The 27,177-nt window shown below is 35.6% G+C and overlaps 1 protein-coding gene across 3 annotated transcripts; it reads right to left on the reverse strand.

Annotated features, from left to right (window-relative positions):
- Positions 1-16,633: 16,633 nt before the first annotated feature.
- LOC127838565 (uncharacterized) lies at positions 16,634-27,145 on the reverse strand. 3 transcript variants are annotated; one of them, XM_052366385.1, is made up of 2 exons: positions 27,036-27,145; positions 16,634-19,146 (listed from the first exon to the last, which is right to left on the reverse strand). In XM_052366385.1, the coding sequence occupies exon 2, from the start codon at positions 19,140-19,142 to the stop codon at positions 18,210-18,212; it is 933 nt and encodes a 310-aa protein (XP_052222345.1). In that variant the 5' UTR covers positions 19,143-19,146; positions 27,036-27,145; the 3' UTR covers positions 16,634-18,209. The 3 variants fall into 3 exon arrangements, with proteins under 3 accessions (XP_052222345.1, XP_052222343.1, XP_052222344.1); XM_052366383.1 differs by lacking the exon at positions 27,036-27,145 and adding an exon at positions 25,327-25,677; XM_052366384.1 differs by lacking the exon at positions 27,036-27,145 and adding an exon at positions 24,901-25,146.
- Positions 27,146-27,177: the final 32 nt, after the last annotated feature.

A 27,177-nucleotide genomic window follows, 5' to 3' on the forward strand; every position in this document is an offset into this window, starting at 1 on the left:
CATCGAACCATGTGGTATGTTGATATTTAATTAAGACGCAGTTTTCTTTGCACACATTCAAATAACACGGTTACATTCGTGTCACGCGAAAATGGGTCTTATGGCATATGCGGAAAGCGTAGCTTAAGTCCAGCCCGCGCACTTACGCAGTCTTGTCAGGGCTACGCTATCCGCTATAAAAAAGCAGAAAATGTATCGTGATATCTCCCGAGTAGCCTATTAAGTATGCATGTTATGACAAGACTGCGCGGATGCACAGGCTGCGCTGGAGCCACGCTGGCAGCATATTGCATAAGACCCATTTTCGCATAACGCGGTTCTTAAAAAAATAATATTGCGTCTTGTAAATGGAACATCAAACCAACATACATTCCGATAGAAAATTGAAGTCACACTGTCTTATTTATAGCAAACTGACCATTGTCGGTAGCTCTGGCTTTCATACGTCACACATGTGTGGCTAGATAATTAAACGATTTCCCTTTTATCATGGATACTAATATTTCGTTTTTTTTTCTCACAATACAAGACACATGTCAATTACCGATAGGTTTTCACGATATAAAAGAACATGATTCTACTTTTCATAATAAAATACTATAACAAAAACATAAACTAAAATCCTTCCAGATCTCAGCGTCGTAGCCACGCGGAGGCACACCGAGGCAGTTGCCTCGACTAAAATTTGCAGAACAATGTTGAGATTACAAGGAAAAAAAAACAACAATATTTTAAAGAATAAAATCTTTATAAGAAATTGATGCAATTTAATAACTTGTAGGCGCTATGATATTCACAAACAAATATTATCATTAAGTACACTTGGTTCATGTTGAGGCAGATAATTATTTTGATTAAATAACTTCAATTGATGCCAAATTGGCTCAGCAAAATGATTTGGAAAATCCGTATATTAAACAAAGCGTCGCACTGTACGTTTCGATGCTAAAATCATGGTGGACATCGAAACGTACCGAGCTAGTATAGGGTGTTTTACGGCAAGGTCTGTCTCTATTTAAGACTTAGACACACTTCGGGTGGTTGGCGTTTTCGGCTTTATTGGTATTCTCCTCTTTATGGCCGGCGTCGTGGTAAATCCGGGACCGTTTCAAGTGGAAAGAATGTTTGTTTACATTAGAATTTTCAAATTATGATATCCCGCGTATTCAACTTTTTTTAAGAAGTTCAAGTCTTCTTTTTAATAGTAAATGTAGTTGATGATAGAACGGATAGAAAATGATGACGCATTGCTAAATAAAAATTTACACAAGAAAATTGAAAAAAAAATGGCAAGAAACTTTACTGATTTAAGTTCAATATTTTGTACTCCTCATGATAATCAATATGTCCCCGTGACGCAATCGGTAACACGTCCGACTCTGGATCCATTGAGCAGTATTATATTTTCACTGCCTTGGTTCGAACCCCAGAGGGTCCTGTTTTTTTTCTTCAAATAACTTCCATCAATGATCCTTTTTATATGTGCTTATGATTGAAAACGCTTTTGATTTAATGTATTATGTAGCGTCCATGATTCCGATAATTTAGGTATAAAATGTTGTTTAAAGGACCTTAAAAACGCACCAGAGACGTTCTAGGTATAAAACAAATACGGGAAGGGGCATGCCTGGACCCCCTTGAATGACCTAATATACTGCCTCGGCTTAAATTTGGGTCTAGCTACGCCACTGATTAAGGAAATGTGCTTAAATTTTATCGACATTCCCACACCATCTATCTCGCGCGCATGCGCAAACATGCGATCCTTCTGTTTCTTAATTCATTGCTTGCTTTCATTTAACGGTCTGAAGATAGTACCTGAAAACTATGGCAAGGAACGGTAACTTCGTAAGAAGCAAAAATAAATACATTCATGTATCTTTTTATTGCATGTTAATCAATAGTATTGTTTTCCGACAAGAATATGCGAAACTTTACCTAGCTTCATGACAACTTAAATTTAATGTGTTCACAGTTATAAGCCTGAAAAACCGTTTTAGCAATCGGTCTTGGTCGTCGATTTCGAAATCGTTCATCTCTTTTCATTTGATTAATGTCGACCTCAGCAAATGAATAAAGGCAATGTCCTTAAATTTGACCGTCACCCCCACACCATCTATCGCGCGCGCATGCGCAAACATTCGACACTTCTGGCGTCCATAGCAACAGGCTATATCCATCATAAAGCTAAATATAGGCGCATCGGATATATCGTATTTGGACATATTCGATATTCAAATAATGCTCGATGTTATTTGCTAAGCTAAAATTTAGTTTAATACGAATAATCATGCATGTATAATTTAAGTGAATGATTCCATTTTTAAGTTTAAATCAACTTCACTTTAAAGAAAAAACTATCGCATCTTCATATGTCGCATTTATTTCTGTTTACCCTAACAATGTTAATGCGGCTTTGATAACACTAGTTCTAGTTTTTGTTCCCATAAGAATGTACGATATATTCATAATTATCAGATAATCACGCTTTAAAAATAAAATACGTTTCATGCGTTGTCAAATCCTATAACTGACAATAACTTACATTTATCATAGCAATTGATGTAAACAAATGTTATCTGACCTTGTATTAAACAAGCGTTTCTCTATCGACAATCAATTGCGGTCGGGTAAAGTGTTTTGCTTGCGGTAATTTCAAAATCGACATGTTGTATGAAACAGATTTTCATTTTACCATTTATGTGTGTTCTTTGTTTCATATTATGTATAGCTGTCTTTAGTCGCTATGTTTGTCCGTCCTGCCGTTTGACCCAATTTTGTCAAAATGTCTGTCAGTCTGTCCAAACCATTGTCTGTCGGTCTCTTTAACTGTCTGTTTATCTGTCTGTTTGGTCGTTATTCTTTCTTTCTGTCCGACTGTGTATCTGTCTGTCTGTTCGACCGTCTTTCTAAAAGTATTTATGTCCGTTTGTCGATGCATCCGTCTGTCCGTCCGTCCTTTTCTCTTTCCGCCTTACTGTGCGCCCGCCGGAACGTCGGTCCGTCCATTCATTCGTATGTGTCTTCGATTTTAAGAAGGGGTCATCTAATCAATGAAACTGTCAACCTCATTTGTTTACGCAACCAATAAACTATATTTGTTTTCCCTCAGACATTTTTTATCTGCCATCTAAAATAAATGATAAAGGGATTTACGAAATCACGTCGTGACTGAAAATGTAAAATGTTGTAATTGATGACATTGTTGTTGCTGTTCACGATTTGTTTCAATTTGAATATAATTAATTGGGAAAATTAAAGACAATGCTTCGTAGTTGAGTTTAAATTATTTTCATTGTTTATTTTTCTGCTCTTTTTGGTAGCGAAGTTAAATTTTAGTTGTTTGTTTAAGTTCATACTGACGGATCGCGGCAAGAAACAAAATTGAAAAAGTTACATCAAACGTACACACGATTACAGCAGCCATATTTAATTTAACTCTTAATAATTAAAGCGCAGAATGGATGAGTATTTAATATGTTGCTATTTTTGTAATTTCTAAATAAAATATTTTAAAAACTGATTATATACAACGATACATGTAATAGTTTGCAGGTGTAAATCATCATATTCACGTGAACCTTCACAATAAATGAGATGACAGCCAAACTTAAAGACATATAAACCAAGTATATTTGAGCATAACGTAAATGGTTACTACGTTCAAAAGCACGTCAACAAAGTGATCAGGTGAAACTCTTTAAAGATATTTGTTAAGATATTTCGTATGTGTGTTTGTAAAAGAATTTTTATTTAAACTCGGAACATACGGTATAAATTCAGTTGTTAAATTATCTCCGACGATTATCTATTGATTGCAAGCACTCAATTAAAATAAACAAATTGATTAAAGAAAATATCGGGATTGGAATGTCGAACCTCTGAATCAAATACACAATATATTGACAACTCAGTCATTGGTAATTCTATCTTTTTCCGTGTTTACCATGTAATCCTCTCTTTTTGAAAAGATAATTATACTAGTATTTCATTAGCGGTAATTGTATCTTATTTTTTAAGTGTACCTTTCGTTTTACGAATATGTTACATAAACGTGTCAAACACGTAATATGTTATTTGTATCCGTTCTTTACAAGTAGTTTGATATCATGTTAATTAATTGTCTAATGTATGAAGTAAAGAATTAATTTATTTACAAGTATCGTACGTGCTTTTCCTATAATTTATGTTACTTGAGGCTTTCATCATTTCCATTTGATATAATGGGTAACGGGATCTACATTTACGTAAGATACATTATTTAGTTCTTAGAAATTAACAGTGCTATTCGTTCTTTGATTTATGGTCTTAATGAATGTTGTTTCTGCCATATTTCATTTACAATTAGCGTTTAACGCTACCATTCTTTGAGTTTTAAGAAATGTAAATAATTAAGGAAGTCGGTGAAGTAAACAGCCCATTTTATTCTGAAAATAATATCCGAAAACACAGTAGTTATGTATTAAAACAAGATAAATATTTGCATGCACAGATATCATTTATGATATACCCATACATATGTAACAATATTGATTCGTATTATATATTAATTAATTATACAGAATATTATTCAATTTCACTAACAGTTTTCAGGCATTAACATTGTTTTATCAAATCATGAAAAAAGGAATCATTTATTTATGAGAAAACAGTATTATTAGTTTAACTAAAATGATACTTATAAAATAGTAATTATCATAAATACACAATATATAATTATTCGAATATTGTGCAGCCAAACAACTTTCCTAAATACCTTACATTGAATGTAACTGAAACAAATTGAAGTAGCAAACAATAATTTAAGTATGAATATATTTATTTGCAGCAAACAATAATTTAGGTTTGAAAATAAATAAGAAATAACATCTCACCTGAAAGAAAATCCGAAAACACAGAACTTGAATCGCGCACAGCGTTTTCTTCAATATTCTTTCGGTGGCTGCTTTCTGAAATTTGATCCGACTTTTCCAAATACATTTCCCACGTGATCCCACGTGGTCTCACGTGGTACGCTTATTCACCTACTTTTGTATGTTTATTCGGGTCAAGACTGTTAACCCTTAGTCATGGAACTTTCTCGAAGTTTCGACTGTGTACTTGTATGTTCCAAATTTGGGAAACAATTTAGGTTGGAATGTGCTACTCGCCCTCTTAGCTTAACAAGCTGTTTTCTTATAGTACATCAAGGTAGTTTTCAATATGTTAGAGTTTGTAGCTCACCTGGCACAAAATATGGTGTGCCGAAAACCCGGGCTTAATGCGCACTGCACAATTCCTTAAGTATTTACTTCAAACAAGTAAGCTGTTATTTGTATTATTTTCTAACAAATATATTTACTTGATGTTAATCCATTGTTGAACATTGGAGAGTCAAATATATGCAGTTAAAGAAAGAATTCATAAAATTGACTCCCTGAAGTATTTAAGAGTCCGCACAGGCTGATCAGGGACGACACTTTCCGCTTGTATTATATTTCTCGTTAAAAGCGTCTAAGCAACATTCCTGTTTAGGAGGCAAGTGTCGTCCCTGATTAGCCTGTGCAAACTGAACATGCTATTCTGGGACGACACTCTCCGCACATGCATCAAACCCTCTTTTCACAGAGCGCGACTCATATGCAGTGACTGGGTTTTTGGTTTTAGTTTTGGTTCACGAGAATGGCCTGTGAAGTACCAACAAATAACTGTTAGCTTCGAGACAATGCGCAGTGTCTATTCTGGGTTGTCACTTCATGATCCATCTACACTGCATCTGTGATTTAAAGAGAAAACCTTTATCAAAGCAAACCCTTCCGTTCTAATGCCAATGCCCTCGCTATCCTTTTTTCAGGTATCAAATACTATCTCCGATTTATAAAATAATTCAGAGAAACGCAATGTATTCTTAGAGCGCTTTGTAAAAAAGATTATTGCGTCTAAGGAATCTTTGAATCTTCACAAATGAACGATTGTGTAAAGTCCTCCCTGACAAGGTGTTGACTTAGCATTATTCACGGATGTTTGATTTGGGATTAAATTTCGGAGGGGCGTTGAACACTGTGGCGATATCATGAAGTTTGGCCCCTCAAACCTTACCATCTCCATGGCGAATACAGTTTAACAGTAAGCAATTGTTTATTTTCAGAAAGAAAATTAATCTATTCATAAAATTACTGACTTAAAAGTAAGAATTCTCAACTATATAAACTGTCATCAGAGATGCATGTCGTGCAAATACAATTCGATGCTCGTGTTGATCAGTCTGCTTTCAATTAATTACTGTCATTTTTTATTGTTTGATAGATTAACCCATTTATGCCTAGCATCTAGAAAAAAAGGCCTTGGTAAACAGCTTAGAACCAGATGAGACGCCGCATGATGCGGCGTCTTATCATGGTCAGCGCTGTTTGCGTAAAGGAAATATTCTAAAACTATAAATAAATATACAAGATATCCCTCATTTTGGAAATGAATTGATCCAATTTAGAAGGATGGGAGAGTCCACAAGGCATAAATTGGTTAATGCCTTATTTGTATTTATTCAAGTTGGCTAAGACAGTAAGGACGCCATTTTGTTCAGTTGACTTCGCGAGATCGGATGCTTTGCAGACATGGACAATCTACCCAGGACCCGTATGAACATACTGACATGGGCTGGTATTCATAAAGCTTCTTAGGGTAAACTTAAGAAAATTCCTTAAATAATTAAACATTCCCTAAGTCTTTTGCTCTTTCATTTTGGTGTCTTTTTTCATTTAATTGGTTTATTTAAATAAATTTTGCATAGAAGAACAGTATTTTGGCATTACAAAACTGAAATCATTAGAATTTTTATAGAAAATTGAATTTTAACGTTTTCCTCTAAATCCAGCATTTGTAAAGATTTTTCTGAGGAGCTTTATGAATACCAGCCCTGGAGGATACAAATAACGGCCCGACAGTAACTCAATGTATTATATCAGTATAAATATCAATATCGCATTTTGTTGTGTTTTTTAAGTAAAATTATCAATATCCTGCGAGGCTTTTTTTTAAATACACATTCCCTTTAAGACATAGTAATTAAGTCAAGCAACAGTTGATTTTTATATTCCTTATTCGGTTGATTTTAATTATATAATTATGTTCTCAATATGATTCCATGCGACTTTAGCGCATTTTGTTAAAGTTTGTTTAAACGTATTTTGAAATTATGTTTTGATATGATGAAAGACTCACTGTTTTTATTTGTGAGCGTTAGCTCACAACTAATATAGAGACAGTTTTGCAAGTAAGTCTGCTGTTAGCTACGCTAGGAACGATAACTGCAAGTGGGTCAGCTGTTAGCTACGCTAAGAACGATAACCACTGCCTTTCTGCACTACCTGCAGTAAACTTATGCAGAAAAATTAATGCTAGGAGTGTCTTCTCTACTACGTTAGGAACGATATCCACCGCATCTGCCTGTATATAGTTCACCACTAGTACAGTGCAGTGTGTGAATGTAATCAATAGTGTTTAACAGCTTGTAAGATTTACGACACACTCTTTATTAATTTGAATGGCTGTGTTCATTTCAAACTTGCAATATAAAGAGCCAAAACATAAAAATTTGAAAGCTGAGTTGCGTCTAGGATTATACAACAGCGAACAACTTCAGTGCATTCAGCGCTTTGATTTCTAAGCTTATCGATTAAGGGCTAGCTGTGAACTATGTTCATCAGTTACTTTAGTCATGTGATTGTTTCATTGGTACATATGGAGTAATTTCTTGCTCTTTCATAAAATCTAATTGGCTACGGTAAATTACAGTCCCATGCAATTCAATATAAATGTTTGCTCTTTTTGCTATCGATATCAGCTGACGATACGTAAACGATAGACTGGGTATGATATACAAACCTCAGTCTATATTACTTTAGTACATGACTGTAAAACTTAACAATGTTGATATGGGATGGAATGGTGTCCATTTGGAATTTTGTTTATTTCAAAGTTCGTTTTTTTGTGTTACCATAGTCGTTGGCTGGTGGCCATTTTTCTTATTTTGACAAATTTTTTAACATTTATGCGCAATCAAAACTGCTAATTTGTAATAGGTGAACGAAGTATAATTACGAAAAACAATTATTGGTAGAAAGGGCTTTCCCGACGGCTCGAGCACGGGACAACCTGAAGGAAAACCCAAAGCGCCACCAAACAGGCTTTTGTATACAGCGGATAGTTTGAATGTCATGTTGATAATTAAGTCAGAAATTATATTGCTCAAATAACGAAGCGTAGTTTGTTTCGTTGTGTGTTAACCAACTGCATAAATAGTATTGTATTTATTTATATCTATGCTGTGTAGTGCTTCATGGCCTGAATAGTTTCATCGTCGTATGCCGCATAGATAGCTTTGTGTGCACGGTAAAAATATTATGCATATTCATTTTGAAGTCATGTATGTTGAATTTTAACATGAATGAAATAGTCTGGGGTTTTGTATGACCATCTATGAGCCAAGCACACATTTAAGAGGCCAAAGTATCGTGGGCTGCTGCTAATTTATATAACAGCATTTTGATTGGATTTTAATCATTTAAATAAAATCTCTTTTTCAGGGCCATGTCGTACAAGCGGAGGCTTCAGAGGGTTTTTCTAGCCGTTGGATTCCTGTTTCTGTCAGTCGGCTCCCTTATTTACCGATCAATCCTCTACAACGTGCATGTAGCAACATTCCGCGGGTATCTGGAAATATCAGCATCTTCAACCAATATCGATGGGACTGGAATCGCACAGCTTACGCTGATAGCCCGGATGTTCGCGGAAGTGCACGCGCTGTACGGGATAATGACTGTGCTTAGAGAAGGATCCTTACTGCACGTGTATCGCCGCCATAAAGCGGACGCTGACATGGACACGTGGTTGATCGTTCCACGTCACATGACAGTTGCGCATGCGTACGAGCTTATTCAATCAACCATTCAAAAATAATACGGAATTCTCCGATCTCTTGTTCGAACACCAAAATCTGTACCTCATGAGTCCTTTCTTTGCCTACAGTGACTTTGCGCGCGTGCGTTTTTTTCGGGAAGAAGGTGCTAGATATAGTCGTACTACACGAAACGCTAATCAAAGACCCGGATACGCAGGTTCCGTGTTTCGATTTACTTAAGGGTTGTGTTTTAGACGTCGACGACGATGTGGAGCCACATTTAGACTCTATTAAGGCCGCCGCGATGTTTAGCGACCTCTGTTACTGCACGTACATAAGTTCGCGGCTCCTTTGCCCTCTGCATGCGACGGAGTATCTGACCGTCCGCTACGGGAGCTCCTTCCAAACGCCCATCGCCACGGAAGACTATGTTCCTTTGCGCTCCGTGAGCTATGAGCAACCATTTGAATCATGAAAGTCTGTGCTATCGAGTGTTCCGAACATCTGGAAAATCAAAAGGATGTTCGAGGGACCGGACCAGTTGAGCGTCCATCAACAAGCCCCCAAGAATTAGTCTACTTCTTAAACATGTAAACATCATTAAAAAACAACTTGATTCAGTCAATGCATAATACAATAAGTGTAACTATTTCAGCAAAAACATGTCATCAAAAATGAAATAGATTTTTGTGATGTCAGAGTGTTTTGATGATTGGTGGAGTACATTGAATACGCTATACATTCGGTTTGGTCCCAACCAATGTGTTTCATAATGATATTTAAGAATTTCATAGTCTTTATGAGTATGTGCGTAGCGTAATATTAAATAATGGTATATATTAAACTATAGATACAAGAGATGATTATAAGCACTAACCAACATGTTGCTTAATTCCACACTGCCATAGTATGTGTGAGTTTTGACTACGCCTCAAACCGGTTGAAACCCCGAATGCTTGAATATTAATAGTTGGTGTTCTGTTATAACATAAGTATATAAAAACAAGAAATTATGTTCTGATAGACTTTCATTATTTACGCTATTTATGAAAATTACGATCACAATCAATTCATATTAAATTAATAAAATACTTCCTTCATTAACATTCTTTAGCAAGTCATTTCTACAAACAAACACAGCTAGGCAAACATGAATAGCAATGCATAGATAGATGTACGTTAAAATGCAAACCAGTGGGTGAAGATGCATATCTCAATCATATCTAAATCTAACAATACATTACTTATCATGCCATGCAAAACGGCGTGAAGCAATGTATAATTTTATATCGCAATGATCAACAATGAATATCTATGAGTTGAACTTAAAACAATAAAAATCAATACATATCGTTATCTGTCAATGCAGAGAAATGGGAAATATTTCAAAGCTTTATATTGCAATACAAAAATGAGATTCAAAACATATCTTAATTTTATATGCACATACCAACATAACAAAGCTGTAAAGACCAAAGCTATGTTTTATACAAAACATATGTACGTTACAATCTTATTTAACCCATTTATGCCTGGCGTCAAGAAAAAGGCCTTGGTAAACAGCGTAGACCCAGATGAGACGCCGCATGGTACGGCGTCTCAACAGGGTCTGCGCTGTTTGCTTAAAGGAATTTCTGTATGAAATGTTCTAAGTATAGAAATAAAATACTAGACATCCCTAATTTTGGAAATAAATTATCTAATTTAGAAGGATAGGAGGGTCCATTAGGCATAAAAGGGTTAAATCTATGTATATAATTTTAATTGGAAACCTTGTGAACAGAATCATTACAGCATATTGCAATCCGAAAACCCATGACTAGGCCATCTGAAATGTCCGTCATTGCTTGCAGTCATACAATAAGCAAATATGCTCGTATAACACAGTTAAGCAAACTGTGATTCGTATGCCTTAAGTTTATTAAGTGAATTAATTTGTATTAATTATAATTTAAATGATACTCAGTATCGATTGTGATGGCTTATATATTTATAGCATGTTAAATATATTTTTATGTTATGTAGATCAGCAATACTTTATATAATGCTTGCTTGCTATTCTACACCTTCCATAAATTAATGCAAATTTACATGTGCAATGCTTACGCAATGCTTACAAATACCCTGCCATGCAAATCAATGCACGGCCTCAATACAATGCAATCTTATAATTGTAAAACATATTAGCTTAGTTCTGCGAAAAGGGGGTTGGATGTATGTGCGTAAAGTATCGACTGGGCTTAATGCATGTGCGTTAAGTGTCATCCCAGATTAGCCTGTGCAGTCCGCACAGGCTAATCAGGACCACACTTTCCGCCTTAACTTGATTTGGGGTATGGAGGAACATTCTTGAAACTAAAAATACCATACAAGCGGAAAGTGTCGTCCCTGATTAGCCCGTGTGTACTGCACAGGCTAATCTGGGACGACACTAAAAGCACATGCATTAAGCCCAGTTTTCTCAGAACGCGGCTCCTTTGTATACGCTTATAACGTTGTTTTTTTTTACCACAAGTTATAAATATTATTTATATGTATATTTGTTCATAAGTTATTTATTTTAACATTGTAAACATCCGTGTAATCCTTTAAACAATGAAATGGCATTATTTCTATTTCATTTTAATAGTATTGGTTACATAAATTCGTGTGTTAAAATTTAAGGTGTACTTACAAATGAATGTGTATGAGTGACTAGTATTTATTTACAAATACATGTGTCAGTCTATATTTGCTGATATTTTTACGTCCATCTACCTCTTTGTGTACCTGTCCGTCTGTGTACAATTTATGTTTTATATATTTTGTACTTTCTTTTCGGATACCCGCTTATCCTTTAACAATCTTGAGAACGCTCATTCAAAAGTTTGCAAGTCGGGCACCATAACAACATCATAGTGCAACGTTGTTGTATTATTTTTTGTATTTTTTTGCTCATCCGTTGTGTATGCTTTCCATTGTTTTATTTATTTTATATAACAATACTTTTTTTAATAAAAAAAATTATGTGATTTTCAACACCATCGCTTTACAGTGAAAGCAATTTAAAAAATACAGGAATCCAAAAAATAAAACTCGCAATTTAATGCGTTTCAGATGATTTGTTCAATGGATCATTAAATAACTAACATAATTTATTTTATAAGCATGCTACAACTATTAACATATTTTGAGATTGATATGTTTGGGATATTAAAGTTTATACATTATTCCGTGTACACCAAATTAAAGAACGATATAAAGAGAGATATTCTTATTTCAGTCGTAATTAACCAACATGTTCAATTGTGTGTTTTCATTTTGACCTCGTTGGACTTGAATGACCTAACTTGCGTCTCTTTTAACCAATTTATGCGTAGTGAACTCTCCCATCCTTCTTAATTGGATCAATTTAATTCCAAAATTAGGGATGTCTAGTATATTTATTTCTATATTTATAATATTTCGTAAAGAAATTCCTTTCAGCAAACAGCGCAGACCCTGATGAGACGCCGCATCATGCGGCGTCTCATCTGGGTCTACGCTGTTTGTCAAGGCATTTTTTTCTAGACGCTAGGCATAAATGGGTTAACTGAATCGACCGTTTTGCATTGATGTTTACCTTATTGACATTCATAATCACACAAAGTGGCTCTTCTCACTGACCTAAATTACCTTAGTTTCCTTCAAGTTGTCTTAAGTCGTCATTATCTCAACCAAATTAAACTTCACTGGTCTAGATTGACCTAAATATAAACCTATTTGGACTAATTCTTATCTAATTGACCTCAAAAATAGCTAACATAGCGTTAATGCTGGCATAATCAACATTATTTTTACGTTATTGACATGGAATTTGCATCATTAGCCCAAATGTTGACCTAATTGACCTTGAACCGCGACAATTACGCAGCGAGCCATCCCGCCAACAAAAGACGCCACGGGAAGCGGCTGCTGCTTCTTCCGGTACTGTGTGCATTCACGCCGCGCTCCATAGAGCAGGAATTCTTCCGGCGGAAGAGAGAGGCTCCTTGGGGTCATTTTAAATTCTTGGTAGACGTTAATTATGCATTTGCTTTATGCTCTGATACATGGGTTGACCTGAATAGTATATAAATTGAAAGTCAGTTTTCAATAAATGGGGCGCTGCTGCAATACCATTCCTTTTATAGATGGCTAGTAATATTGTATAATCACAGAGAATTGCATTTTGTTTTTGCAAACCCATTTATGCCTAGCGTCTAGAAAAAAGGCCTTGGCAAACAGCGTAGTCTCATCTGGGTCTGCGCTGTTTGCTTAAAGGAATTTCTGTAACAAATATTCTAAATATAGAAATAAATATACTAGACATCACTAATTTTGGAAATATGGGATAGTACACTAGGCATAAATGGGTTAATATCGCGCAAAAGGCAACGTTTATCTGGTTTTGAACAATTGCGAGAGAATTATCGCGGTAGTTTTTTTAAGATAGACCTCTTATCTGATACTGAAACGTAATAAAATGCAGTCGAGATTAATCCTGTTCAAGTATTTTTAGAGCTGAATATAAAAAAAACACATTGTTTTCTGCCCAGAATGACTGCTAGGTGTCATATTGACCCATTTAAGGGTCTTTACTTTATTGAGTGTTTGCTCCAGTGAGAATAGGAACGAGGTTGATATGGGACAATGTAATCAAACTGCGATCGCAATCCAATACTTTTTATGAAACAAAAGATGCATTCTTATGTTTCATTCATAAACAGCTTGGCATCGGTCTCACCAAGTAACTTATTTTTGCCATACAATATTCTATAACAAACACTTTCGTGTACTTTTCGAACACATAAACTATTTTTGTTTCCACTTGTGCCATGGGGACACATTTGATTGGACAGTTCCGATTGAGTTTTCAAGATACCTGTTCACTGGCTGACACAAAACAGCATTTTTGCAGCGTTTTGTAACCGATTCAAGTCATAAAACGAAATCGTTAAGGATTACGTCATAGTGTAGTAAACTTGCTGCTGATGAACGAGGGACATATTATAAGTGTCGCAACCCTTCATGTAATATGTACGGATATTTATTAACGGAGCATTGAGACGGTGAGTTAGGAGCGACGATTAATAACCTAATTGACCTACCTATTTGAACTTATGTTAAGCTTATCGATCATAAATTAGGTCAACGGGCCTTATTGCTTGCATTGCCGACATTCCGATGTGTGCTGCGTGGATGCATTAACTTGTATCCCCGTACACATCTGCAATGTTGTTATATTTTCAGCCTGCAGAGGCTGGTAGTACTAAGTATTGTTATTGTTATTTTATTGTTTGGAAACCTTGTGGCTTGTTTGGACCACGAACTTGTGTATAACGTCGCTGTCGTTCTCAAACCTCGTAGCTACAAAATGCCAACTTTTCAGGAGAGAGAAAAAACCGTCTCACTTTGTAGTTGCAAATAAAAAAAAATATAAAAACATTTTTGTCAAATTTGTCCAAACGAAACGACGTACCTATAGGTGAAATGGCGTCGCTACGACTTTTCGCCGGGAAAAAAGCCATCAATCATTCTACAACATGTCGTCACGTCACGTGGCTTTTTCAAGGGCTCTGATTGGCGTAGAGCTACGAGATATAGCACAAAACACGCGCCAGACTTTATATATTCGGAAAAGACGAAAAAAATATTTTGGAAATTTTGGAGCTACGAGGTTTGAGAACGACAGCGACGATAATAGGAATGCAATACTTCTGGAGCAACTGCTGTTTTACTTCTTTATGTTGTACATTATTGACATTGATTTGGTATGATTAGCTGAAATGTTGACCGTTTTACTTTAAACTGGTATACATGATCTTAGTAGTGACCTTTTCGACATTAATGTTGACCTTACCTTAAATTTACTCCGTCAAGGATAGAACTTACATTAAATTAACACCATTTAAGAGACCAAAGGTCAGATGGACCTGTCTCTGTTTTGGTTCCAACCAATAGAGCTAACAATCGAAAGCTTAGCAATATATTTATTTATATATTTATATATTGATAGGTTTTTTAATTTACTATATTCCTCTTGAGTCTTGGTTAATTTCTATAAAAATGTTATATCACATAAAAAATTAATATATGACCATGAATCAATATAAACATAATTATTGAACGTTCGTCTTTATATTTGTTGCTTTTTTAAAACTGTGTTTTGTCTGAAAACAGCAAAATAATCGATTGTGTTTATAGTGTCAAACCGCCATCTTGAAAATAATGGTTTTTCTTGAGCCATGGATTCTTATTGGATGTCCTAATTTCAAGGCATGCATGCTATTAATAGCTTTAAAACTGAGATATCAACAGTTGATGTATCATGAAATATACTCATAAATAAACGATTTTGTGTTACTTAATAACACTGCATATGAACAATACATAAAGGAGATACTATTTTATATGAACGTAACGAGTTATGATGAATTAAAATATTTACCTGTGTTTGTCGTATTGTTAATCAGCAACACAATGATGGCTGTAAACAATTTTTTTTCGTAACGACTGCATCATGTACGAACGTTCTATCAAGGGATTTCACTCGATCTCTATACCCACGACTCAAACAGAACCAACGCCTCAACATGCAGCGGCCAAACTTTTCTGCAGAGTTATGGCAACAGGATCGTTCCGCGCGGCCTCCTTTCAGTGTCATACATATTTAACATAAAACTTGTTTGTTTGCGCATTATTGGACACATGTGCGAATTGTATAGATATACTTGACTTACATGTGCCGATTTTATCATAAAATCATACGAGAAACAAAATGTAATTATATTTATAGTTATATTTGTATGCACATGAATAATATATTATACTTACAGAGAGTTAACAAATACAGTTAATTGTTGCTTTTGTATGTATCTTTTCTCTTTTTGTGTTACTGATAATATGTACTTCTTTTTACGCATCTGTTTATTCATTGTTATTTATGTATGTATGAATATTATATATTAATGATTTAAATCAATACAATTGAACTTTGATTTATGACTCATAAATATATTTTTTAGTTAAAACTCTTGTTACAATTATTTATTTTTTGGGGGTGTTTACTGGAACTTGAGGTCATCGCACGCCATAGTATACCATCGCACACCGTTCCATCAACTGTCGATATGTCGATTAATTGAGTCGCGTTCTGAAAAAACTGGGCTCAATGCATGTGCTTTAAGTGTCGTCCCAGATTAGCCTGTGCAGTCCGCACAGGCTAATCAGGGACGACACTTTCCGCTTTTATGACATTTTTCGTTTTAATGAAGTCTCTTCTTAGCAAAAATCCAATTAAGGCGGACAGAGTAGTCCCTGATTAGCCTGTGCGGACTGCACAGGCTAATCTGAGACGACACTTTACGCACATGCATTATGCCCAGTTGTCTCAGAACACGACTTAAATGAAACCTCAAGTCTACCGGTAGTGTACATGCCCTCGTGTGGTTCACGTCCCCAAGGTAACATCGTAATAAAATATGAAACATCCGTTGACTTGAATAGTTTATCGATTAATAAATCAATATTAAATCAATGCGCACTTTTGCAACTTGCTTGTATACGAAGCCAGTGGCATCGTATAAATCACAAAGAATGGTATAATAAGTATACCAATAACGCCAGTCCGATCTTGTTTGAAACAATTGCGAGTGAATTAACGTGATTGTTTACTGAGATGCACTTCTACCAACGTATGAAAAAATGTCGTTGTCGGGAAATAAAATTAATTTAATCAGAAGTAACTGACAAATATACTTTAAAAATCAGTTTATTACGTCCGTTTTTCGATATTCAAATTGTTATTATCACACTCTATAGTAATAATCTTAAAATACAATTACTAAAATATACAATTGCTATGTTCTGCATGTATATAGTGCGATGTATCAACAAAACTAGACATAAAACATGACAATCGCTCTCAGTTTTCCCGAACACATGTAGAATATAGACATGATGTTTAAATGTTTAATTATGCGAAACCATCTAAAAAAATGTCGTTCTGGAGGTTTGTTACATGAATTAGAAGGAAAGATCCTTCCTGGAAGTAAGCGGGTATCCATAACGTCTAAAACACAGCCCAATATAAATATTGAAAACACACAGACGGACAGGTAAGCAAAAAGATAGAAAGAATTTAAAATAAATAACATAGACTTCATATGTAGTCGTTATAAAATACAACTCATACACTCTCATAGGTAAATTTTCATTTAAGTTTTAACACACGAATTCATTTAAATCATGATATTACATTGAACTAAAAAAAGCTATTGAATTGTTTAAAGAACATCCATGACGTATTCAATTCTAAAATAAATAACATATGAAATTATATACACATGATATGCATACCCTGTGATAGAAATACATATATAATGGATTACGTTATCAGCGTACTAAAATGTATAACATGCATCAATGGACATATAAAACATCATAAATTTGCATTAAATTGCGTTTGAATATATAGTAATTAAAAATAACCAGAATTATGATATTAAGTAAGCAGCGCCATTTTATATACAGTGGCCGTTGGTCGTTATGGAAAAGTGACCGTTATTCTCAGGTGTAATAAAGAGAGATTTTCGTCGGGGGAGGGGGGATGATCCAGATTGACAGTTGACCGTTATTCTCAGGTGGTCGTTAGGTCAGTTTCGACTGTACTCAAACATTTATTTGTCTTGCTGGAGGATATTGTAATGTATTTGCTGGCATTGCTGCATGTATTAATGCATTGTGTGAAGGAATGCATTTATCTTTACGCTTGTTATATATATATATGATTTGCATTTTAAGAGATCTTTTTTCAGTGTTATCCCTTTTGAATTGCTACGTTTTTATGTAGCCACGACTTGCGACCGATTTATAATGAAGTCTTAGATTAAACAAAATATGAATGAATTTAGATTGTAATTTTGATGGAGTCAAAGCTGAGTTTCATTGCGACATGTGTTGGTTATTTGTGGAATTTTCTGTAGTAACAACATTTTCATGTATGTTCAAATTGAAAGACATGAAAGACATAAGGTGGCACCAAAATGTGCGTAGGAGGCCTAAAATATAATATGTTTCATCATACTCTTCATGTCGTAAAAAGTACTCAGACACTATACATTTTTTTCGCAATTGTGAAATATTTTGATGAAGCGTTTTTGCTGAAATACTAACACTTATTTAAAAGTATTTTCACTTTTTAGTAGGGTCATATCTTGTTAAAGAGCTTTTAAGATTTACCTTTATTTTGTAAAAACATAACAAATACCAAAGATTAATATTTTTACGCCATTTGGAGTAACATGAAAAAAACATGATGTTAGCCCTCAGATTAGCTCTCAGGAGCTTGTTGTTCAGTGTTGATCTTGTCCGGTCCTTCAAACAATCTTTTGATTTTCCAGACATTCGGAACACTAGATAACACCGTCTTCCATGAGTCGAACGGTTGCTCATAGCTTACGCCGCGCAGCGAAACATAGTCTTTCTTAGCAACAGGTGTCCGGAAGGAGCTCCCGTAGCGGACGGTCAGATACTCCGTCGCGTGTTGAGGGCAGAGGAGCCTCGAGCCCATGTAATTGCAGTAACAGAGGTAACCGAACATGGTTCCGGCTTTGATAGAGTCTAAAAGTGACACAACGTCTTCGTTGACGTCTAAAACACATCCCTTAAGTAGATCGAAACACGGAACCTGAGTATCCGGGTCTTTAATTAGCGTCTCGTGAAGCACGACAATATCTAGCACTGTCTTCCCTCGAAACCGCACGCGCGCGCAGTCACTGTAGGCAAAGAAAATACTCATGAGGTACTGATTTTGATGCTCGAACAAGAGATCGGAGAATTCCGTATTATTTTGAATAGTTGATTGAATAAGCTCGTACGCATGCGCAACTGTCATGTGACGTGGAACGATCAACCACGTGTCCATGTCAGCGTCCGCTTTATGGCGGCGATACACGTGAAGTAAGGATCCTTCTCTTAGAACGGTCATTATCCCGTGCTGCGCGTACACTTCCGCAAACATCCGGGCTACCAGCGTCAGAACAGGCGATGTGTAGTCAGCGAAATCGTAAGCTGTGCGATTCAGGTCCCACGTGCACTGATTAGATATGCTGATATTTCCAGGAAACAGCTCCGCGCGCCGCTGCACGTAAACTGTCGATACATGCACGTTGTAGAGGATTGATCGGTAAATTAGGGAGCCCACTGATAGAAATATGAATCCAACGACCAGTAAAGTCCTTTGAAGCCATCGCTTTAACGGCATGGTTCTGAAAAAAGACCAATTAAGATTAAATCAAAATGATATAAACTAGCAAGACCCCACGAAACCATCGCCACTTAAATGTGTGCTTGACCTGTAGATTTCATAGAAACTTCTATGTTCTCTAACACATAAAAATACTAAAATAACAAGTGTAGCCTAAAAACGTGAATTTATATCCATGCTCAAATAAATAGTCGGACCATGCACAGGTTCTGCGGAACAGGACAAAAACACATTGTTAATCACGCGCGCCGATTTAATTAATATTCGCTGAATCGCACAACATTGCCCGATTTTAAAAATAATGCGAAATATGTTTAAAAAAACATATATAACCTAATCACCATGTTAAATTAACCATGACATTTCTAAACATCCGGGCCTGAGCGCCATTTCGGAAGTTGCATTGGCTCATTTATTAATCCATCTCCAAAAAGAGGTGGCGCGCGTGATTAACGGCCGTGATTGTGGCAGATTTTATTTTCGGGCGATCAGAATCTTGTTTTCGTGGGTTGAAGTGAAAACGAAGCAAGTGTGAAACTAAACTCAAGTGTGAAACTAAACTATATACTGGTCATAAAAAAAATACTGTGCACAAATGGTACGTATGCGCCATTCGCAGATGAAACGATTTATGGCGTGAAAACTGCGACATTGATATAAAATAAATGAATAAAATATTGTTTTAACTAGTAGCAATTATAAGTTCACAAAAAAGTAACTACGCTATGCAATATGAGCCTTCTTACGACCGATATTAAAAGTAAAAGTTATTATTGCTGTAAATAAATTATTTTCGGAGAAAAATCCACGAATAATTTAGCAGAAACGAGAATTGATAACATATTATTTAAAGTACCTGCACCATTTAAAAGCCTGCTTCATTTGGTGCTTGCACAATAGATTTCGCTTCTAGAGGTCTCGTGTTCGAGTCAAAACGAAGGCACTTATTTGTATTTTATATTTTTTGCTTGTTATTACATTATGTAAATATATTCCTTATATAGCAGTTTTACTTATAAATTAATTTGAAGTCCATTTTATACAAATATGCAAATCTTTTGAAAAAAAAAGTTACTTTAAATATCTAGCCAATAACTAAAATCAAAATAAGAAAGAAACTTTGAAAACATGATTTTCAAAAGGGACACCTTACAATCCACGAGTAAACACTACATCAATATCGTTTAACGTTTCTGTGATTTACGCTAGTATTTTAAACTATGGTTTTAAAGCGGCCTCTTCAAAGATTTTGGCATGTTTTGAAGTTTGTTATTAAATGCTTTATATTGATAAATGTATACATTGGATCTAAAAAGCTCCAGTGAAAAATCAAGAATAATATTTAAAAAAGAAAAAAGGTAACCCTCAGCAGGACTCGAACCACTGACCCCTGGAGTCATAGAGTAACACGTCTACCACTTAGACCACTCGGCCATCCTTCGAGACACAATATCAATTGTATTTTATACTTTATATAAGCAATCCTCGTAGTTTCACAAAATATAACGACAACAACAGAACTCTCCAAATTATTCCATCGTTTCGCGTTGCAATGCTTTATAATTTTCAGGTTTTTATATCGTAAAAAGATGGATATAATGGCTATTTGAGAGCATGGTAAATGTTCAGTATTACCATATAATAAATAGCATAACTTAAACGAAAATTTGCGAATCGGAAACAACTTTTTTCAATTTACCCAAACATGAAAAGGCCCCTTAAACTAGGGTTTTAATATCATACCCAGTCAATCGCTACTGTGCTACCCGCTGATATCGATAGTCAATGGAGCAAACGTTTAGATTGGATTTAATGAGACTGCAATTTACTGAAGCAAATGGGTTAAATATATTTTCAAAGATCAAGTATTCCCACCGTTTCTACCGATGAAATATTTACGCGACTACTCTCCGAAGTAAACAAATCTGACGGTTAACCGATAAGATAGGCGACAAACCACTGAGTCGTTCATTATATCAATTAAGAGGTTTCGAAGTAAATTTGGATGAATGAAAATATCGATTACAACCGAAACTGTTTATTAGATCGATGACACTTGTTGAGCTTTCAAAGGAGTCCCTTAACCAAAATTAATAAACGACACTCTTACCTCAATACAGTTTTCGCTCAAATGCTTTTAACAATAAAAAAAGACAAAGATATGCACTTACATTTTATGTCCTCCCATTAATTAAGATTCAATAAATTTAAGTTAAACCTCTATTTTGGAGAACATTTGTATCGATTGCTACCATTAAAAAAAAACACGATTAATGAAATTGAAAATTGGGCAGAGCGATCTATTGTATTCTTATTAAAGTTTCCAATAATGAATGGCTGCCACACAATCCGAAAAAGGTTCGTTCGAATCATATCTATTTAAATAAAAAAAATATTTGACTTTTTCAAAACCTGTCTGAAATATTGTCCAAAAAAATCAGAGTATACCTCAAAACTGTTGTGTTTTGCCACAAAAATTAAGTCCCCAAATCCCGCTGTTGGATTAAAACCTCGTTCGGACTATCCAGCCATAGTTTCTTAAATCCTATTTTCTGAAATTATCGAATGAGTCCCACTTTTAATTTTAAACGAATCAATAAGCAGTGACGCTTTCCATGAAATTGTTTTCAAGGTGTCGCATACCTTATTATCGAGTGTAAATGGATCCGCCCACCTTTTACATATGCTTGCGAAATTCAGTCAAATTGGTTCGATTCTTCATGACGTTTGGAGATTTCGAAATTGAACAGTTGAATATTAGTCAGACATTTATTCAAAGTAGTAATTTAGTGTGATTTATGAATATGTTAGCCGTTCTCTGTGAAAAGGGGGTTGAATGCATGTTCGTAAAGTATCGTCCTAGATTAGCCTGTGCAGTCCGCACATGCTTATCAAGGCCGACACTCTCCGCTTGTATGATATTTTTCGTTTAAAGAAAAACTCTTCTTAACAAAAATCCAGTTTAGGCGGAAAGTGTCGTCACTAATTAGCCTGTACGGACTACACAGGCTAATCTGGGACGACACTTTCCGCACGTGCATTAAACCCCCTTTTCACATAGCGCGGCTCATACACAGTGAATGGGCTTGGATCCCCGAGAACGGCCCGTGAAGTACCAACTAATAAGTACACAATACTCTTAAACACTTCAGAAAGTCCTTTTAATGAATTTTTTGTTTGACTACACATTTTTGACTTTAAGAAATTCAACAATTCATAAACATCAAATAAAACTATTTTAACGAACTAATACAAAAAACAGCTTACGTGTTTGATAAATCTGGAAACTAAATTTAGTTCCGTAAAAATTCCTATGCGAATTTCTGTTCGCTTTTTTAAACTATATCTTCTTATAAAGCAATTCACACCTTGATAATAATACTGTTGTTCGCATTATTGATGTTATGAAAATAGGTTTAAGTGAATTGTTGCGTTAGCTACACGGATGATGTTTATCGAAATGTGAGTGCTTCAAGGTAAACTCATTTGTAAACTGCGGTTTTAAGAGACTCGATCACAACACGACACAATGAAAATGTTTCAACCTTTTGTTAATATTCTTTAAAAAAAAACATGCACAGAAAAGCGAGATAAAATTCCGACAATTGAAACACTGGTAAAATTAATTTCTCAATAATTGCAACTCTCTGACCTATTTTTAGTCTTATATAGTAAATGATACCTGAAAACAGGAATATGGGGTCATTGACATTCGAAAGGAATATTTAATTTTGATAAAGGTTGTCTCTTTAAACCACAGATGCGGTGAAGATCAAAAATGAAATGACAATCCAGACGAGACTGCTCGGAATGTTACAATTGAGCCCTGCTAGAGTGAAAAGGTTTTTTTATGCATGTGCGTAAAGTGTCGCCCAGATTTGCCTGTACAGATCGCACAGGCTAATCATGGGGGGCACATTCCGCTTGTATGCTGTTTTTCGTTTCAAGAAAGTCTCTTCCAAGCACAAATCCAGTTTAGCGGAAAATTTCGTCCCTGATTAGCCTGTGTGGACTGCACAGGCTTATCTGTGACGACGATTTACGCAAATGCATTAAACCCCCTTTTCACAGAGCACGGCCCATATCTATGCAACCAGCGGACGAATCAATCCGATAGTTTCGAGTATGGACGAGAATTAAAGTGAATATACGTACATATACATGTACATCAAGTAAATTACTATTTCTTGCGAATAAATGACAATTTCTTGCGTATGGATTACATTTGTATTGCAAACAAAAAACATCGCATACTACATGGACATTAAAGAGGACTGTTTTATTTTGGTTAAAGTTGTCTCGTCAAACCACATCCGCAATATAGATGGGAATTGAAGTGACAAAAAAGATGCATATAATAAATATTTAAGAGCATGGTAAATGTTCAGTATTATTGTTTCCTCACAAATATCATAACTACAACAAAAATTTGCGAATCTAAAACATTTAATCTTTTTTGGTCAATTTACCAAAACGTGAAATGACCCCTTAAAATTATATTTCAACACAAACCAGTGTACCGGTACATCGTGGTAAAGTTAATGCGTTGCGGACAAGTTCGGGGACGAAAATAGGCTACAGCGACTAGTGTTGCGTGAACTGCAAAGATGATTTTACCGAAAGTGAGTCAAAGCTCAAGTCGTAGTTGTAAACAGTGGTTTTAAAGAGACATGAGACGTAAAACGATCGAGATAAAATTACCGCTATTGAAATACTGGTATAACACTTACTTTTAAGTGGATAACATTGTATTTGTGTAAGACAAAAATTGGATTCGAACTGAATTAGTAGTAAATGGATTAGCTATTTGATACGGATATTCACATCCCGATGTTGTCTTTTTATTGATTTATTTATCTAATTGAGCGCGTTTTATCAATGGATAGTCGTCGAAGCCGATGTTCAAATACACTATGATTCTTGGTTGATGTACTTGGCAACCGAATGAAAACCGTAGCTATCGACTAGGTAAATACACATGCCGAGTTTAAATACTTCAATTGCATACACATACATTGACCTTGGTAACATTTATCTTAACAGTGCTCCATATAATTGCTTTGTTGACGAACGTTGTAACCGGATACATTAAGCTAACCCATTTATGCCAAGCGCCTAGAAAAAGGGCCTTGGCAAACAGCGTAGACCCAGATGAGACGCCGCATGATGCGGCGTCTCATCAGGGTCTGCACTGTTTGCTTAAATGAATTTCTATATGAAATATTCCAAATATAGAAAATAAATATAATAGACATCCCTAATTTTGGAAATAAATTGATCCAATTTAGAAGGATGGAAGAGTCCACTAGGCATAAATTCACGTACATACGATGCTCTACACACTTGAACTTTTACATGTTTCGTTATATATAAGCACATTTCGCGTAAGGTTTAATATTTTATAGTGATTGAACAACAGCAAAATAATATATAAGTCGTGTTCTGAGAAAACTGGGCATAATGCATGTGCGTAAAGTGTCGTCCCTGATTAGCCTGTGCGGACTGCACAGGCTAATCTAGGACGGCACTTTACGCACATGCATTATACCCAGTTTTCTCAGAACACGACAAATAGTTATCAAGCAGTATGCACTGTAATGATTAAGAGAAAAAATATATGCATTAATAAGGTGTGCGTTTTAGTCACGTCTTCGATTTCGTTAATTGCCACGTACAGTTTGAATAAACTTGAACAAAAAAGAAACAAACAAAATTAACTTAATCTTATATGCTTATACAATCAAATAAAACTCACCTATAAACAATTTTCCTTAAATTTCCCGACAAAGAATGTTCATTTATAAATTCAAAAGCATCACGAATAGCAACAACGCCGTCGCCGATCACAACATTTTCACTTTCACAGTGAGGATGTGATTTCGCAACTCCAATAATCAGTGACACATGCGGGCTATTTTAGATGGCAGATAAAAACCAATTGGGAGTGCGGGCACATCATTCAATCAAAGCCGTTGAGGTTTAATTGTATTTATTGACGCTGACCAATAAAGCCATGACGGAAAAGACCTACACAAAACAATGACAATATTTTACAAACAGAACAAAACAAACGATACTACGAAATATGAATTAAATGAACTACACATTAATTAAACTAATTCACACACACTTCATAATGCCATAATACACAATGTTCAATAAATGAAACTGTTTAACTCACCAGGTTGGAATAAAACAACGACTATGGACTTGCGTCCACTAGACGGTCTCGGCAAATGCAAGCGTGGTCAGTAATTTCATAATGAAATCAACAGGTACGTTTGAATGAAAATCTTGCATCGGATCAATTCTAAATAACGATTGGACATGACCACAATTGCACGAGCTTTCATGGGTGAACGAACACTGGCGAGAGGTAAATGTATGTTATGTAAAAAGGGAGATAAGAAATTGACCTTACTACATCTGTCTTATTGTGAATTTGATAATACGATGTGCTTTAATATGCATAAGTGAATGAACATTTTGTTCTGTCCTGTTCTGTTATCGAAGCCACACAAACATTTTCAGACTGAGAGGTGCCCTGTACTGGTTCGATAAAATGAAGTCAAGTTAAACTTAGAAAAAATTAAATTATTGGTTTTAATCATATATATACTAAAACAACATTGAGTGGTAAACTAAATATTATTGTAACACATACAATCGAGCATTATTAGATGGACGCCGGATGTGTCGTTTGTTTGCACAAGCGAGCGATAGGCTGTGTGGGAGTTGCGGTCAAATTATAGGACGTTACCATATCAATACAATACAATGCTACGGTTGACATTCATTGATATTCATATGGTTATACATTAAAATCCAGAGGGCGAAAATAGGATAGTGTGATAGTACGATGGCGACAATGTGATACTATGATGACGACAGTGCGACAAACGATGGCGACAGTGCGATAGTACTATAACGACCATGCGATAATACGATGACGACAGTACAATAACGCGATAGTACGATGGCGACAATGCGATAATACGATGACGACAGTGCGACAATACGACGGCGACAGTGCGATAGTACGATGGCGACAATGCGATAATGCGATAGTGCGATAGTACGATGGTGACAATGCGAGAGTACGATGTTGACAATGCGATAGTACGATGACGACAGTACGATAACGCGATATAACGATGGCAACAATGCGATAATACGATGGCGACAGTACGATATGACTATCGCATTGTCGCCATCGTACTATAGCACTGTCGCCATCGTATTGCCGCATTGTCGTCAGCGTACTATCGCGTTTTCGCATTGTCGCCATCGTACTATCGCATTGTCGCCATCGTACTATCAACTTGTCGCCATCGTTCTATCGCATTGTCGCCCTCTGGATTGTAATGTGTAACCACGATGACCCTAACGGTATTCCGTACATTCCCTAAATGTATCGAGGTGACTGATTCCAAAATCGGCGACAAACACTGATCGCAATTACGGCCTGCCAAGCTTTAAAGCTGCGAAAATATTAAATTAAAGTTGTATTATTGCATAAACTCTATCTATAATGCCCTCTGATGGGGTGCAGAAACTTGGCAACATGAGGGCTTGAACGGAAGAAATCGTGCATTGACAAGGCGATTCATGTGCCGTTAAAGCCCTGTTATGTGTTGTTCATATCCATAATCTGGTCCACACGCAGTTACTTCCCTTCTCCAGCCTTCGACGACTTTCCAAGCATAAATGGGGAACTGAATAAGCACCAGTTTCCAGTTTTTAGGCAATGCCTATTTCAATCCACTTTTCAACTTAAACCATCTACACTCTCTTGACAAGAGCTTTATTGTATTGGCAACGTCAATGAAGTTAAGGTTATTTACTCAACACTTTCAAAAGACTATGCTGTAAATTTAAGTGATTATGTACCTTCAACGATCCTGCTGTAAATTCCAAAATAATTCCTCATTTCTTACTTTGCGCGGCTGCATTTCAACTTTGCATTAATCCACTGTTTAAACACATTTTAGATCGTAAACTGCCTATCCGAAGGTAAAGCCTCGTCATTTCA

Source organism: Dreissena polymorpha, chromosome 7 (assembly GCF_020536995.1).
Source record: "Dreissena polymorpha isolate Duluth1 chromosome 7, UMN_Dpol_1.0, whole genome shotgun sequence".
Lineage (NCBI taxonomy): Eukaryota > Metazoa > Mollusca > Bivalvia > Myida > Dreissenidae > Dreissena > Dreissena polymorpha.